Consider the following 15,783-nt stretch of genomic DNA (forward strand, 5'->3'; position numbering starts at 1 on the left):
CTACAGTTCGAATTCTCTGGCCAGACCACTACATAAATAAAGTACTCAATCAATCAATCAATCAATCAACTACTAGTAATCATTCAATCAGGTACTTAGTGCCGCTTGCAAAAAAGCCGGGTTATTTTCAATCCTGATTAATTCCAGAAGATCCAACTTTTTGAAATGGTCTTCTCTGATTTGGTTCACGTGAAATTTATCAGGATTAAAATTTAACCGGCTTTTGTGCAACCGGGCCTTTGTGAGGGAAATTTTTGCATTCCTCTGGGAATTAATCTCAATTTACTGTGATTAGATAGAACATTTCTGTATGAACTATGAATGTTATTATAATTTCTTTCGTAATAATTTACTTATGCTTTTGAACTCCAGAGCAAAGCTCGGTCCCCGATATTGACTTAATACTATAGGCCTATTTTTGATACTTTTATATTTGATTCCAAAGATAATTTTCAAATGATTATTCGCATTGTAGAAGCCCAAGGAGGATTATCCACACATGTGCTTTACCAAAGATGAGAGGACAATCTGTCATGTTTACACGGAAGCCACCAAACAGCTGACTGTGAATGTAACGTTGACCACCACACCTGACACTTATCTCTACGATCCTGAATGGTGCCGCTATCCACTGGGTTAGTACTATCATGACCTGTATTAGAGATGGCTATGGTACTATACTATAGATGAAGTTTATAGAATTGTCAGATTTTTTTTATAATGAAAATTTTTCTTTGTTATATGTTTTTACATCTACTTTTGATATTCACATTCCATTTTCAATCGAATAATTCTTGTTAAGGATGGTAATGATATTTATTATTATTAAACGAAAATACAAATTAAATGCTGTAATTCACCCCGAAGACTTCTGCGACTGCAAATATTGACAGCAGGGTAAACAGCTAGATGGAAATTCAATGAGCGCTACTATTCAACAATTATTTGTCAGCCCGGGAATCGAACCTCGGGGAGGTACTGTTTACCCTGCTGTCAATATTTGTAGTAGCAGAAGTCTTCGGGGTGAATTACAGCATTTAATTTGGATTTTCGTTTAATAATGATAGTTAATTCATTAGCATTTGAATAATTGCAATATCTCAGTAATTTCCATCTGTAGTGTGTAATGATATTTGTTAAGTTTTGAAATTCACTCATTCATTCATCCATTTATTTATCTTCCAAGAAAAAATAGTTCACTTCAAGGCAATGATTGAAGGAGGTCAAACCAAAAATTGTTTCTCTCCCAAATTCTGATAAAATTATTTTGTCAAAAATGAGTTGTTTTTTCTTCTCAATTGTCATTACAAAAATGCCATGTCCAAATACTGTATTCACTGCTTGGTCATTTTGAATTTAGAGCAGAGATTGTTTTTTGAATAAGAAAAAGAATGTAGGTAGACAATAGGCTATAACCGTAAACTTGAAATAAACAGAATAATAATTGAAATATTAAATCACCGTCCCTCGATAATGAGGGTAGAAATTGAAAATTCAGATGATAATATTTTATGATTTTTTATTTATCATCATATCCTAAATATTAAATATTCCACCTTCCTGCTGTAACAACCCGATTTGAATTATGGGCTCCTCCGCAATGTGCCTCCAAAACAATCCCTTTTATCCTTTTATTTTCCCTCATTTTCTTTTTTTCTTCTTTCCAGAACTAGGCGGACACACCTGTTCCGGTTTCAGAGGATTTAATTACCTATCTTACCATCTTTTTAGAGGTCTGCCAATATCCCTTATACCGTAGGATCTATATTTCATAACTGCTTTAGAAATTCCAGTATCTATCATTCGTTGAACATGGTATTTCCAGTTCAATCTGTTTATTCCAGCTAATGATGATATTCTCAAATCATTTCTAACGTCATCATTTCTGAATCCGTCGAACTTTATGCAACCTTACACACTTCGAATAAATCGCATCTCTGCTGCTTGAAATCGGCTTAATGTTTTATTTTTGTCCACCCAAGTTTCTGCTCCATACAATAATGTTGGTACCGCCATTACTTTATAAAATTTCTGAAAAATCATACTATTCTTTCTGATTCTTCACGTGCCATTTTCATAAACAGGAGTTTATTATTGGAGTGATATATAGGTTGATATATGATTTATAAACAGGGGTGATATATTGGAATATATCATTGCCACTTCTCCAATTATGTAAGATTTTTTTAGAATATTTGAAAAATTATTGTTTAAAATCAAAGTTTACGGTAGTACAACTCATTCATGAATCTGTTCATTCACAGGTGGAAAAGTGAGCTGTACATTATTGGAATATATCATTGCTGGTATCAGTTGATTGAAAAGATTAACAGTAAGACTCAACTCACACTTACGTGACTCAGGTCGAGAAGAGACTCGACTCTAGTCAAGAGCATGTGTTTCCAAATGGTGACACTCAGACCAGTCGATTCTAGTCTCCGCGACGTCACCATTTGAACACATGCTCTCGACTAGAGTCGAGTCTCTTCTCGACCTGAGTCGCGTAAGTGTGAGTTTAGCCTTAGTGATTGTATTTGATTTGGGCTGTTTCAAACATAGGAGTGTGAAATTGAGAATAACTCACTTATTCAACAGCTCAATTGAATTAGGCTTGTTAATCCTATAACATCTCCTTGAAGAATTGGAATATACAAATAAATCATATTAGGTTCTATCTAAGTGAATTATATAGCCTCTATACAAATTGTCTTTAATTTCGGTCGGTCCAATATAGTACTTATAAAACACTAATGCTATGCTGAATCAACTAATAAACTGAGGAGGTCTGAGGTTGATACTACATTTGATATATATATATATATATATATATATATATATATATATATATATATATGTATATATTAAATATTCGCTATTTGATATTTAAAGCCGCTAGTGACCTCATATTGAAGGGGTATAAGGAATTGTCATGTCAATTTTAACCTAACCATTGAAACTAATAGAAGGCTATTTTTGTAGTCTATGAAAATAAGCAGTAACACTATTCAGACAAGATTGATCAAGTAGTTAATCCTAAGACTCTCCCATTCTGAAGTCGGAAAGCTCTGAACACTTCCTACTTATTTAGGCTATACGGTATATTTAGTAAATACACATTCCACAACTTATTGAACTCGCTTATTATTTCATTTATAAATGAAAAGAATCACACACACGTGTGGACATGCATTGTATGTCCCTCCAATTTAATAATAAAAGTCGATATCTTCTGTTTGCTATTTTCAGATACGATCAATTGCCGATATATTTCCGACGACGACTCTGGCTCTACTCGATTCCTGCCTGATCACTGCCACAAGAGACTCGCCTGGGCTGCTGGGTCCCCAGTTAGCTGTAGCAGCCGCTGGCTTAGCAATATTCCCCGTCATTTCTCTTTTCGTCTCAAATTTGACATCGTTATTTTTCGAAGTCACATTATCAGCATATGCATCACCGATCCTCATGTTTGCTCTCCTGTCTCTTGGTGCAGCTCTAATTGTTATATTCGACAAGTGAGTACACCAAGCTTGCAGCTACAAATACTCATTTAATCGTTATTATCTCTTATAATACTTGGGTAGCATATCGAACAATGAAAACCATTCTTCAGTTCATTATACGAATATTAGAAATCATTCAAGTAATGAGATCAGGGCCTGTTTAGAACATTTAAGGCCGGTTTCCGAGCTCGGTATTTAGCTTCTAAACTTTAAACAGCTGGAGTCAGAAAATTGGCTTTCCGAAACGGGGCGTAGTCGTAGTCCACGTTTGAATTAAATTTTGAAAAACTAGAAAATTGAACACAAAATAGAATAAAGAGAAAATAGTGTAAAGTTTCAGCTACTTTAAATTATTCAGGAATGTTTCATTTTGTCAAGGAGAAGCGTTTCCAATGAAATTATAGAAATGAGAAAATAAAGATTATTATCATAAAAACTACGACTACGCCCCGTTTCGGAAAGCCAATTTTCTGACTCCAGCTGTTTAAAGTTTAGAACTTATCTAAATCTCGAGCTCGGAAACCGGCCCTTAGAATCCCTGTAATAATACAGGGAAGGCTCTACTCTTACACTGGATGTCGATTTGTGGATGGTGCGGCGAGCTACGTTATCTCGTATCTATGCCAGTGAGTTACGGTATGCATCCCGTGAAACTGCAAGCAAGCACCAATAGCTCTAAAATAATGAAACATGATGTTGAAAATTTCGCAGTATTCTGTATTAATATTTTTTCATAAATGACGGATGAACACATTCGCGAACACTTAGAAAGCTAAGCCCACCTTGAGTGATAGTCTCAGTGATACTGAGTTGAGAACCCAGTCATGTAGGAGGCGTTCGACATTGTCGTGCGTTCTCGACATAGTTACACTCTCAACACTGGGAGAGTGTAACATAAAAAGTTACACTCTCCCACTAAGCTGCCTAGTGTTCCCCAAAAGTAAAACTGGCATCCTCACAGAGAGAAACTTGCTTTAGTCTAATTTGGTATAATAGACTATAGTAAACTCTTTAGTCTACTCATGACGCCATCTGATGAAGATCAGACAATCTGCATCCTCCCACCTTGAGCTGGGTTTTCGTTTGTGAGTAAATGCCGTTGTGGTCGACAGGGTCCTCACCCTGTCGACCACGACAGGGTGAGGATCTCAGATTGGGTAGATTTCAATTTGTCTGAATAACCTTAAGGATAATGTTCAATTATGTTTTAATGGGGGAGGTTGAGTTTATACTTTTTATTCTTTTAAATGACAATTGATATTATTAGAAATGTTCGATTCTTGAATAATAAACACAAATAATGGAAAGTTATTTGATCAGCTGTTTTAGCACACTTGAAATTTGGGCAATATGAATGTCAACAATGCTTGTCGTCGTCGACTGCAAAAATTTACACACAAACGAAAATGCACCTTCAGTGAGTAAATATGGAAAAGAGTTGTCTCTCCTCCCCATAATGCTGTGCAAAAGACTTCCGGAAACCTCCCACCAGTTTTCTTCCAATATAGTCAAAGTTGTGAAGAGTATGGGATGAGAGTGAATGTGAAGAAAACAAAAAGTATGGTGATCAGCAAGACTCCAAAGAAAGCAACAACCAACATAGGATTGCATCACATTGAACAGGTGTCATCATTCAGGTACCTTGGGTGTATGATTAAAGAGAATATGCGATGTGATTTAGAAGTAAAAGTGAGAATTGCAAGAGCAAAGGAGGCATTCAGCAATATAAGAAGATTGGTGAGTAGCAAAATGCAAACAGAACTGCGGAAGAAGATGGCCAAGTGTTTTGTGTGGAGCGTGGCTCTCTATGGAGCGGAAACCAGGACTCTCAGAAAGCAGGAAGAGAGGAGATTGGAGGCCTTTGAAATGTGGGTGTGGAGGAGGATGGAAAGGATCAGCTGGATGGATAAAGTGAGGAATGAGGAGGTACTGGGTAGAGTAGGAGAGGAAAGGAATATTATGGCAGTGATAAGGATACGAAAGCGGAACTGGCTGGGACACTTGCTGAGGCATGGCGGACTACTTGCGGAGACAATGGAAGGGACTGTGCAAGGTGGGAGGGTGCTGGGACGAAAAAGAGTGAAGTTGGTGGATGATATCAGGGAGGAGGGAAAGTACTCCAAGATGAAGAGAATTGCACAGGACAGAGAGGAATGGAGAAGGAGGAATCATGTTTAGACCTGCCCTAGGGCAGAACACCAGTAATAATAGTCAAAGAGTTATTAAGTTATGGAAACATATAACAGCTATCATGATAGTGCGAATAAAGTTATTTCCAATTGTTATGCTACTCATCCATATATAGTGAATGTAACATTTAGGCTATATTGATAGAGAAATTATATCTACAATCAGGTCTTGTATATTATTGGAGATGCAATATATTTAAAAATTCACTACATCTGAAATATTTTATTTTTTTGTAGATCAATGCCTCTATCTCCCGTAGACTACTGGCTGCATTCAGGATCGAGCTACTTCAACTTCAAAGGTGGCGGAGGCGAAATCACCGTTATCCTATTCATCTTAGTGCTTCTGGGAACATTCTGGAGTTGTCTTGACTCTTACCTACCTTGGTGAGTAGGTGTCATTCAACCCGATATATATATATATATATATATATATATATATTATATATATATATATATATATACTTTACATTCAAATTCTCCATGCAGATTATGAAATGACAGTCACCAGTTTGTTAAAAAATTAAGCAAACATGAAATTTCCTGAATTATGATTGGAAATAGCTTATGTCACCAAGTTATAGCCTGAGGTTTAATTTCACCAATGTACATGTGGGAAACAAGAAATAGTTTTTTGAGTCCCCCACATTCCTCTGTTTTGTGCAATTTGGAGTTAGCTCGAGGACTAATATTAATATTTTTTATTTGGCATATAAGATTAATTGATAACTGACTCAGTATTTTGCAAAATTACAGGTATCTGGTTCTGGAATTGGAGGGCAACGATCTGCTCCTTGCTTTGACATTCGTGGCGGGGGCCCTCCCTTCCCTTCCGTTTCTCTGGTTCGCTGAGACTATAGTCTTCTATTGTGGCCACACTAATCTATTCATCACAGCTTTCACATTCTACATAATTCGATATACAGGTAAAATTCGTCATTTTATTGTTATGCTGATCTTGGTTCATATTATTAGATTACCATGAGAAAATATGTTATTTTTAAACTCTTTCGACGCTTCATTTTCATAGAAACAGTCAATATTGGGTTGGCTTCTAAATTTGGATAGTTCATGAAGTATATAGCCTAGAGATAAAATAGATTTCTTTTTTGAAAAAGAAGTACCTTTTAAGTATAAAGTTTTTTTAACAAATGTAAGATAATAATAGGTTAATTAAAACAATCAGCCATAATAGGTTTGTGGTTAAAATAATATAGAATAACTAGAGGTTACCTATACCTATCATAAATTATTTCTGTATTAATAGATGTACAATAAAAAACATGTACACTAAAATAGATATGAACATACATACTGAAATGAGAAACAATAATTCAACTCAGACTAAATATAAATTCTCATCAGCCTTCTTAAATTGTAAGCTTATATTTCGCCATATAATACAGTAGGCCTATTTAGTCACTGTCGAGGTGTCTAAACCTCTTAGGGTATCGTACTAACGTAAATAATTTATTCCTATAGTGCTACCTTTGACTATGGATACGTTTTATTATTAGAAATAAATATTTTATTGTACATGTCCATAATCAAAGGTGCTACTTGATGTTTTTTTTTGTATAGTACAATATAGTACCCTTTGTACTTTTTCATGACACGATTCAATATTCAATATACGGGTACGGTACTCTTCCCATTATCAAGTGTCTAGATCAATTAATGGCCTCTTAATAATGGGATGAATACCCGAATCCGGTCGTGTCATCAGAGAGAATAAAAAAGGGTTGGCTACTAGCGATTCTAATATTCCAATTTATTTGTACAAATCAAGCATTTCCTAGTGCATTATTACTATCGATATGAAACGTTGAATGCATTTCCAGGTCTTCTCTTCTTCAGTAATCCGTGGTGGATCTTACTTTGTGAGGGTCTGGAAGTTTTTACTCTGAGTATCATGTGGGCCTCTGCAATATTGTACATAAGACAAGTAATACCAAGGCATTTGACTACTGTTGGACAATCTCTGGCTGTTATTGCACATTTTTGTCTCGGTATGTTACTCACTTTACGATATGATAAGCAATTTTTCTAATAACTCTACTCATAATATTATCACTTCATAAAAAATATTTGAATTATTTGAAAATTGAAAAAGCTATTGGTGCAAAGCTGCGCGGAGATGTTTTTTCAGTAAAATCAAATTCATGAGTCAACTAAACAAATTTTCATTATTTAAAAGTTTTGTAAATTTTTATTCATTTTATTTATTATTAACGATATGCATCTATGGTCGCATCGAAGCTTTTGCTGACGATATTGCCTTTTTTATTCCAATAAAAATAAAGAAACTGTACAAAATTATCATCTATGACTGAAAAATCCTTCAAGAGTGGTGCACAAGTAATAGAATGAAAGTTGAGTTGCTACTGTGTAGGACACCAAAAGTAAATAGGAAGATTTTTAGGCATTCATTCACGTAATTAGGACCTTATACTAATAACAAATTAAGAATGTGCTATTCCTGTATCATTTTTTGTGATAGAGCAAAGAGCTGGTTATTCACAATAAACGATGTATGGATGGTTAGAGATATTATTAGATAATGGTATATGTTGAACAAGCATTGTTCAACAGCACTATTTAGAATATACAAAAAATATTGTGATTATTGAATCATGTTCTATTAAAAGGTATTATTAATAATTCCATAATTCATTCTCATCTACGTAAATGAACTATGCAATGGGTCATTCAAGGGGGAACTTACTGCCTTTGCAGATGACACCGCTCTTACATTTACATTAGAAAAATTACACATCGAAATGCAGCATGATTTAATAAGGCTGAGATGGTGGTTTACAAGCAATTTTATGATAATGAGTCCCAAAACAAAATTCATGATCTTTAGTATTTCAAGAGATATCCGTTTTCCAACGCCATTGAGGTATCATAGTCTATCTTGTACCGAAACCACTATCTGTGATTGCCCCCAACTTGAACAAGTCGAAGAAATCAAATACTCGGGGCTAGTACTAGATAATAAAGTCACATGGAAAAAGCATCTTAACTATTTGAAACAGAAACTCATGAAATACATAGGAGTATTCTATCTCTTAAGATCAGTGTGTGACTCCATTCTATTGAAGTATGTATACTATGCTTTGATAAATTCTAAACTCGAATATGGGTCTAGCGTTGTGGGGAGGAGCATACACTGTAACCCTGAGGCCGATAGTTTTACAGAAATCTTCCATTCGCATTATCTCCTTCAAGGCAAAGTTGGAACACACTCTCTTTAGAAAATTAGCTATACTTCCATTGACAAATTTATATGTCTACAAAGTGCTCAGGAACTTCTTTGATAGAAGCATTAATTGCAATGAGTATTTTAATTTGAAAAACAATAATTTGAGAAATAAATACGAAGCTTGTATACCTAAACCAAATAAAAGTCACTTCATGAAATTTTTTTCTTATTTGGCTCCAAAGTTCTACAACCTGCTGCCCTTGGAGATAAGGCAGTGCAAGATACGATCAAGGTTTTTGAGAGATGTCATGAGATTTGTAATAGAATGTGAGAATATAGATGATACCTTTTTTAGAATTCTCATGTAGACTCATGTATATCATAATATTGTACAATATACTTCGAAGCTAAAATTGATAAATCATCGATACTGTTATGTAATATGTGTCACTTCATATGCGACTGTCGGCCTCAGTAGCTACATTTTAGCGCTAGTTTTGTAATCAATTTTATATCACCATATCAAACAGGTTTAGTACCTCGGGATGCAAATACTCAATTGGCATTGCATTTTTTTTTGTAATAGTATTTTCTCATGTTAAAAAATTTGTATTGCTTTTATTATTTATTTCTAAGATGTTGTAATTTTATATTTCTGCCAGTAAAACATTTTCATTTGCATTATTATCAATGTTCATCATTAATGGTATTATTCATATTACTAAATGGGATTATTGTTTCCTTTGTTTGATTGAATCATTATTTCACTACATACAGCATGAACGGTATTCTATTTTAGAAAATAATAAAAATTATTACATTTTCTTCCTTCCACTTATCACAACTTTGGGTTTTTTCTCATGCTCAACAGGTGGTAGCTTTTGTGATGTTTTAGTTATTCAAATCAGTCCTAGAATATACTCACATCTTTCAATTTTTACTTTATACTGGTTTATTTTCCTTTCTATTATTTATCATTTTTCATAACGTATTTACCTTGTTAGTTATATTTCGTCTATCGCTGATCACATTACTGGGAACATGTGTAATGTGTGTTATATATTATGTAATTTGAAAATAAAATAAATTCATTTGTTCATATAATTTGATTGCATAGACGATTTTCAATCAAGCATCGAAACAATAATTGATTGTATTGAAATCACTGAATGATAGCATGCAGTATATTATCTACAGTGTTGGAAGAAATTATTTAGTACATAGTCAGTCATCATAAGCCATATTCATTCCATATCAATCATTTTTAATTGATGAATCTTTTGTTATAACCCTCAAATAGCTTATATAACAATAGAAGTTCCACAATAAAATATTAATTTGTTTTTGTTGACTGAAATAAATTTCATCTATTGACTATCAAAAATAGATTTTATCCCAGGCAAACAAAAGAAAATTATGACTTTCTTCTGCAATCCCTTTAGTTATACAAGCTATTAGAGGGGTATAAGAATCATATTAAATAATGACATTATAAAGTGAGTTTCTGTTATCAATAGATGATTCAATTTAGGTAGTGATAGATTGTTTATGAATTTAACTTACTCAGTGCATAAAATGAGTTGCGTGAAATGTGAATGTTGCAGGCAGAAGTATAGGCGCTGTGCTTGGCGGTATTCTCAGCCAGAACGACTCTCTGATACAGGTGTACAGAGTGTGCGCTGTGGTGGCAGCGTTTGTCGCCACTGCCTACTACATCATCTATTACTGCTGCATCAAACCAAAGTGCCTCAAGCCTCCGACGCGAGGATATAGAAATCCTCATAATGCAATGCAAGGTAAGTCATTAAAAATCATCAATCATCCAAAACAAAAAAACTGTCTTCCAAGTAAGGTATTGAATTTGTTTTTATTTTGAATGCCATAACAATAAGAATAAAAGAAAAAGCTAATTTAATTTAAGCGTATTTGAAAATAAATTACTGTGACATTTTCACATTTCAATTGAAATCATAATTTAATTTATAATTGTGATTTAATATACATTATAAAGTTAATTCTATATGTATGGGCCCTCATGCGAACAAGGAGAATAATTGATGAGAAAACATGAAATTTAGAATAATTATCCGATTAACTGTGCATATAAACAGAAGTGTTCAAACTGAAAACAGTGTTGGAGCCAAACCCCTCAGGAATGCGACCCCATGGAAGAACCAGACAGAGATGGTGGAAACAGGTTACAAAACAAATATGGAGAGGATACGGAAGGAGATGCTCAGGATGGAAGCTTTTTGTTGATGCGGCCAAATGTCGACTTTGATATAGAAGGGGACTAAACCAACAAAAAGAAAAGCCTATCCATGCAGGCTTGAAAACAATTTTTGGCACCGTAATAATTACTTCAGCATTAGTTCTATCTAAAAAAAATATGATTAGGCCCTACACTCCCTGTTCATCTATGTGAATATAAATGTAAATACAGTTAATTAAAATAATCACAACATGTTTCAACATTGATGTTTACTATGTTGAAACATGACTGTTGTCAAACATGTTTCAACATTGATGTTTACTATGTTGAAACATGACTGTTGTGATTAAATAATTCAAAAAGGGTACTGAGGTTTTAATTTTTCTTTCTATTTTTATTACTAGTAGCCCTATACAGAAAAGAGACAGTTAAAGTATGTTATGTTCCACAATCATATAGCTACCATATATGTTTAATTATTTCATTCATGATTTTAGTTTGCCCATTTTCGTCGCATCCGTTCAAGTAGACTGCCTTCCTATAGTCTGAATAGAAAGAAGTTGAGACTTTGGACTCCACCCAAAGAAATAACAGAGTTGCCAAATTGTGTAAAATTGCGACTTTCTGGAATTTCTAATTTAATCATGTAGAAATTTTTTTTTGTTTATCGCATAAAACTCAAAAACTATGCATCCCAAATACTTGATTGTCATATAACAAATAAAGCTTACATAATTTCCTAAAATATTCATTCTACGAATTTTTTTCTCCTCTAGTTTTCGAGATATCCGCTCTGGAAGGTGTAACATTTAAAAAAAAACACGTTTGCCAGCAATTGATTTCTATTCATGCTCTTTTTATAACTTTTTAAAAATCGACGGGAAAATCCATGCTGATTATGAGCTTATGAAGATTAAATTATCTTTATTTGATGTATAATTTCACACATTTACGAATTTCCCTACTCCTTTTGCAGCAGCTTTAGTGTTGAGTGTGAAATCTCCATTTTTGCAGAATAGACCAATTATTGACAAAGGAATTTGGAGGAAATGTTTTAAACGAAATTTTTTACTTTGCAGCTTTGTTGAGACTAGTTAGGAGGAGAACATATCAAGAGTCCCCATTCCTAACTCATGTGCCAAGGGGATGAGGATGGTTTGGAAGTTGCATTTTTCAGCGTTTTGCTCCCACGCTCTCATCTTGAGAACAAAGCGTTGAACGACATAACTAACTATTCCAAAATGAAGCTTGATGAATTCTCTACACTTTTTGTTCAGTGGAATTTTGTGATATTCTCAACAGTTACCGAGATATTCGCTCTTGAAAGTGTGTAATTGTTGAAATAACAGGTTTTTGTCCAATGTTTTGCTCTTTCAGGGCTTATAACTCTCCAACAATGCATCATAGAAACTTATGTTTATTGTAGGTTTGTAGAGAATTGAATTCTCTTTGAAATGATGTATTATTTCACTATTCCAAGTTTTTCCTTAAATTGTTATAGCAGCTATAATGTAGGGGGTGAAATTCCATTGCTGCAACAATTGATCGTTTGACAATGACATTTGAAGGGGGTGTCTGTGACACAATTTTTGACTTCGAAGCTCAATATGGACTAGTTAGTGGGTGAATGTAGCAAAAGTGCGCATCTTTATCCCCTCTGTTGAAGGTGTGGAACCTCTGAGTTGACACTGATATAACAATGAAAGGAAAAACTTGGAATAGTGAAATAATACATCATTTCAAAGAGAATTCAATGCTTCACAACCTGCAATAAGCATCAGTTTTTATGATGCATTGTTGGAAAGTTATAAGCCCTGAAAGAGCGAAACATTGGATAAAAACCTGTCATTTTAACAATTACACACTTTCAAGAGCGAATATCTTGGGAACTTTTGGGAATATCACAAAATTACACTCTAAAAAAAGTGTAAAGAATTTAACAAGCTTCATTTTTGAATGGTTATTCTTGTCGGTTGAACGCATTGTTCTCAAGATATCAGCATGGAAGCAAAACGCTGAAAAATGCAACTTTTAAACCACCCTCAACCCCTTAGCACATGAGTTAGGAATGGGGACTTTTGATATTTTCTCCTCCCAACTAGTCACAACAAAGCTGCAGAAACAAAAATTTTGTTTAAAACATTTCCTCCAAATTCCTTTGTCAATTGATCTATTGTTGCAAAAATGGAGATTTCACACTCAACACTAAAGCTGCTGCAAGAGGAGTAGGGAAATTCGTAAAAGTATGAAATTATACATAAAATTGAACATAATTAAATGCTCCATAAGCTCATAATCAGCATGGATCTTTCTCGTCGATTTTTAAACAGTTATAAGAGCCAAAATATAAATCAATTGCTGGCAAACGTGTTTTTTCTCAAAAATATTACACCTTCCAGAGCGGAAATCTCGAAAACTAGAGGAGATATAAAAAAAATTGAAAAATGAATATTTAAGGAAATTATGTAAGCTTTAATTGTTATATAACAATCAAGTATTTGCGATGCATAGTTCTTGAGTTTTATGTGAAAAACCAAAAAATGGTACTTTTAATCCACCCCCACCCCCTTAGCACAGGGGGTAGGGGTGGGGAATTTTGATATGTCTACCTCCTTATTACCCTAAACAGAACTGCGGGGTCAAAAATTGTCTTCCCAACTTTTCCCTCTATAACCTTTCCTTGACTGGACTAATAGTCAGATTATTCGAGGCAGATAGAGTTGTCATGTTCACTGTTCACAGTCAAGTGGCGCGCAGTCGCTGAATTTTCTAAGCGTTCCGTCTCATGTTTTCGGTCGCAACTATTGATAATTATTGATAGCATATGGTGGCACACCATTCAACCACTCTCCTTTACTTTGAAATGATGTTCTTCAGACTGATTCTAACATTTGAAAAAATAATTTCAATTAGTTTTGAGCAAATTTTTCGCTTTCGCCACTCACTTGAAACAAAAATGTTTCTATTATGTCGAAAAGTCCATGTACTCTGATCGAAATGTCACGGCATTGACAACAACTATCAATTAAAGCCTACTACCACTGGAGGTCAGATAAAAATGATCTAGAAACCAATAAAAAGGAGAAATTCTCCTCTTTGAAAGAAAAACATATTTTTGCGATATAGTTTTCAATGATATAAATGAAAAATAAGTAATTCACATCTAATGCTCCAACCCTGAACCTTTTCCAGCACTACTGGAATATCGGGGGTGATATTCTACATACGACTATGTGGTGAATTAGAATTTCGAGTCTTAATTTTACACAATATTTGGCAACTTTGTTTTTTCTGGTGGAGGGCCAAGGTTCAACTGTGATTATATTTTATTCAGAATATAATTTTCGTTCCAAGCTTTTGTTTCCTGAATGATACAAAATTATAATTGTACATGAGCTTCTGCTTTATGCAGAAAAGCATAACCAAAACACGTTCCATACTCCGGGCGGGATTCGAAGCCATGACTGGGCTCAAGCGATAGCAGAGTTGACTTGTTAGAATTATCAACGAAATTGTTCTATCTCATCAAATCATCTTTTAATTTCAGGTTCAAATACGAATGGAACATATACTCCACTGAAAGTCTACAATAAACAAGGAGATAAAGGTTCAAATAATCAAGCGAGTCGCTACTGAAATGCATTGCAGAGGAAAATTCAAATATTTCAACATTTCAGCTGAGCTTACACTTTTAACATCCATGCAAAAATGTGTGTCTAGAGTGGAGTGTGTTTAGAACTTACAATTTCACAAGCTTATAAATGTTAATTTTTTAATAATAAAGTGATGTTTTTAAGAACTTTGTAGACATCAATGTCCTTTATCTGAGCATTTTCATAATAGATAGGAAAGACACCACTGTTAATTAAATTATATTGTAGATACGTCTTCTTTGAAGAAAAATATACAGAGTGGTCCAAAAGCCACTAACCATAAGATATTTTAATTGAATATCAATCTTCATTAAATTTTCAGTTGAAAGAATATAGGCTTATACAGCACTAACCGGCAGGCTCGCTTCGCTCGCCTTATCCGTCTGGCCCGTGGACGGCTGGCTGGATCATCCAGAAATGGGATCAGCAGGATCGCATCGCTCGCCTGCATTTTCCATTTGAGCTTTCTTCCTACAGTCAAAAAGTCTAAGAGACTTTCAGGCTCGATTCAGTCCCCAGTTGTTTTCTTAATTATGTATTCCAGGGTTGAAAAACCTTTATTTTTATCAGAGTTAATAAATATTCAGTTATTACTCAATTAGATACTTGGTTGGGATAGTATAAGAATTATTGTATTTCAGTCTGATATTAGATGGTTGAAATTTGAAACAGGAATGGATATGGAGAACTTAAAAAATATCAATATCTAACCCAATCAAGTATGAACTTGCTTGAGAAAATTTCTTTAATAAATTCACATTCAATGTAGAAAAATACTTCCAGAACTCAATGACAAACGTGAGAGAAGAGACCCCCAAAAACGCTGAGGAACGCTTGGAAAACGCTGTAAACGCGTATCATTGGCGTAATGTTATAAAGTCCTCTCAAGACAAAATTTCTAAACCCTAGCTTAACTTCTGTACCAGATTTAAACATTTTATTGCGATTGATTCTTGAAAAATGTGAGAAAACGTAGAAAAACCGTTAGGGAATGCAAGGAGAATGCAGTAAAACCGCCCATCTT

General features: G+C 34.2%; 1 protein-coding gene across 1 annotated transcript; it reads left to right on the forward strand.

Moving 5' to 3' along the window:
• Positions 1-3,232: 3,232 nt before the first annotated feature.
• LOC120350474 (major facilitator superfamily domain-containing protein 6-like) lies at positions 3,233-14,762 on the forward strand. The gene is made up of 6 exons (XM_039423929.1): positions 3,233-3,512; positions 5,927-6,076; positions 6,446-6,615; positions 7,531-7,698; positions 10,499-10,690; positions 14,654-14,762. Exons 1-6 carry the CDS (start codon positions 3,463-3,465, stop codon positions 14,740-14,742), a joined length of 819 nt encoding a protein of 272 aa, XP_039279863.1. The 5' UTR covers positions 3,233-3,462; the 3' UTR covers positions 14,743-14,762.
• Positions 14,763-15,783: the final 1,021 nt, after the last annotated feature.

The sequence above is a fragment of the Nilaparvata lugens genome, chromosome 3 (assembly GCF_014356525.2).
Source record: "Nilaparvata lugens isolate BPH chromosome 3, ASM1435652v1, whole genome shotgun sequence".
NCBI classification, from domain to species: domain Eukaryota; kingdom Metazoa; phylum Arthropoda; class Insecta; order Hemiptera; family Delphacidae; genus Nilaparvata; species Nilaparvata lugens.

Bases quoted from the DNA above. Each gene is read 5' to 3' on its own strand.
- LOC120350474 (XM_039423929.1), top strand. From the start codon at position 3,463: ATGTTTGCTCTCCTGTCTCTTGGTGCAGCTCTAATTGTTATATTCGAC. The intron at 3,513-5,926 runs GTGAGTACACCA...ATTTTTTTGTAG, and splicing joins CTAATTGTTATATTCGACAA to ATCAATGCCTCTATCTCCCG. The intron at 10,691-14,653 runs GTAAGTCATTAA...TTTTAATTTCAG, and splicing joins TCCTCATAATGCAATGCAAG to GTTCAAATACGAATGGAACA.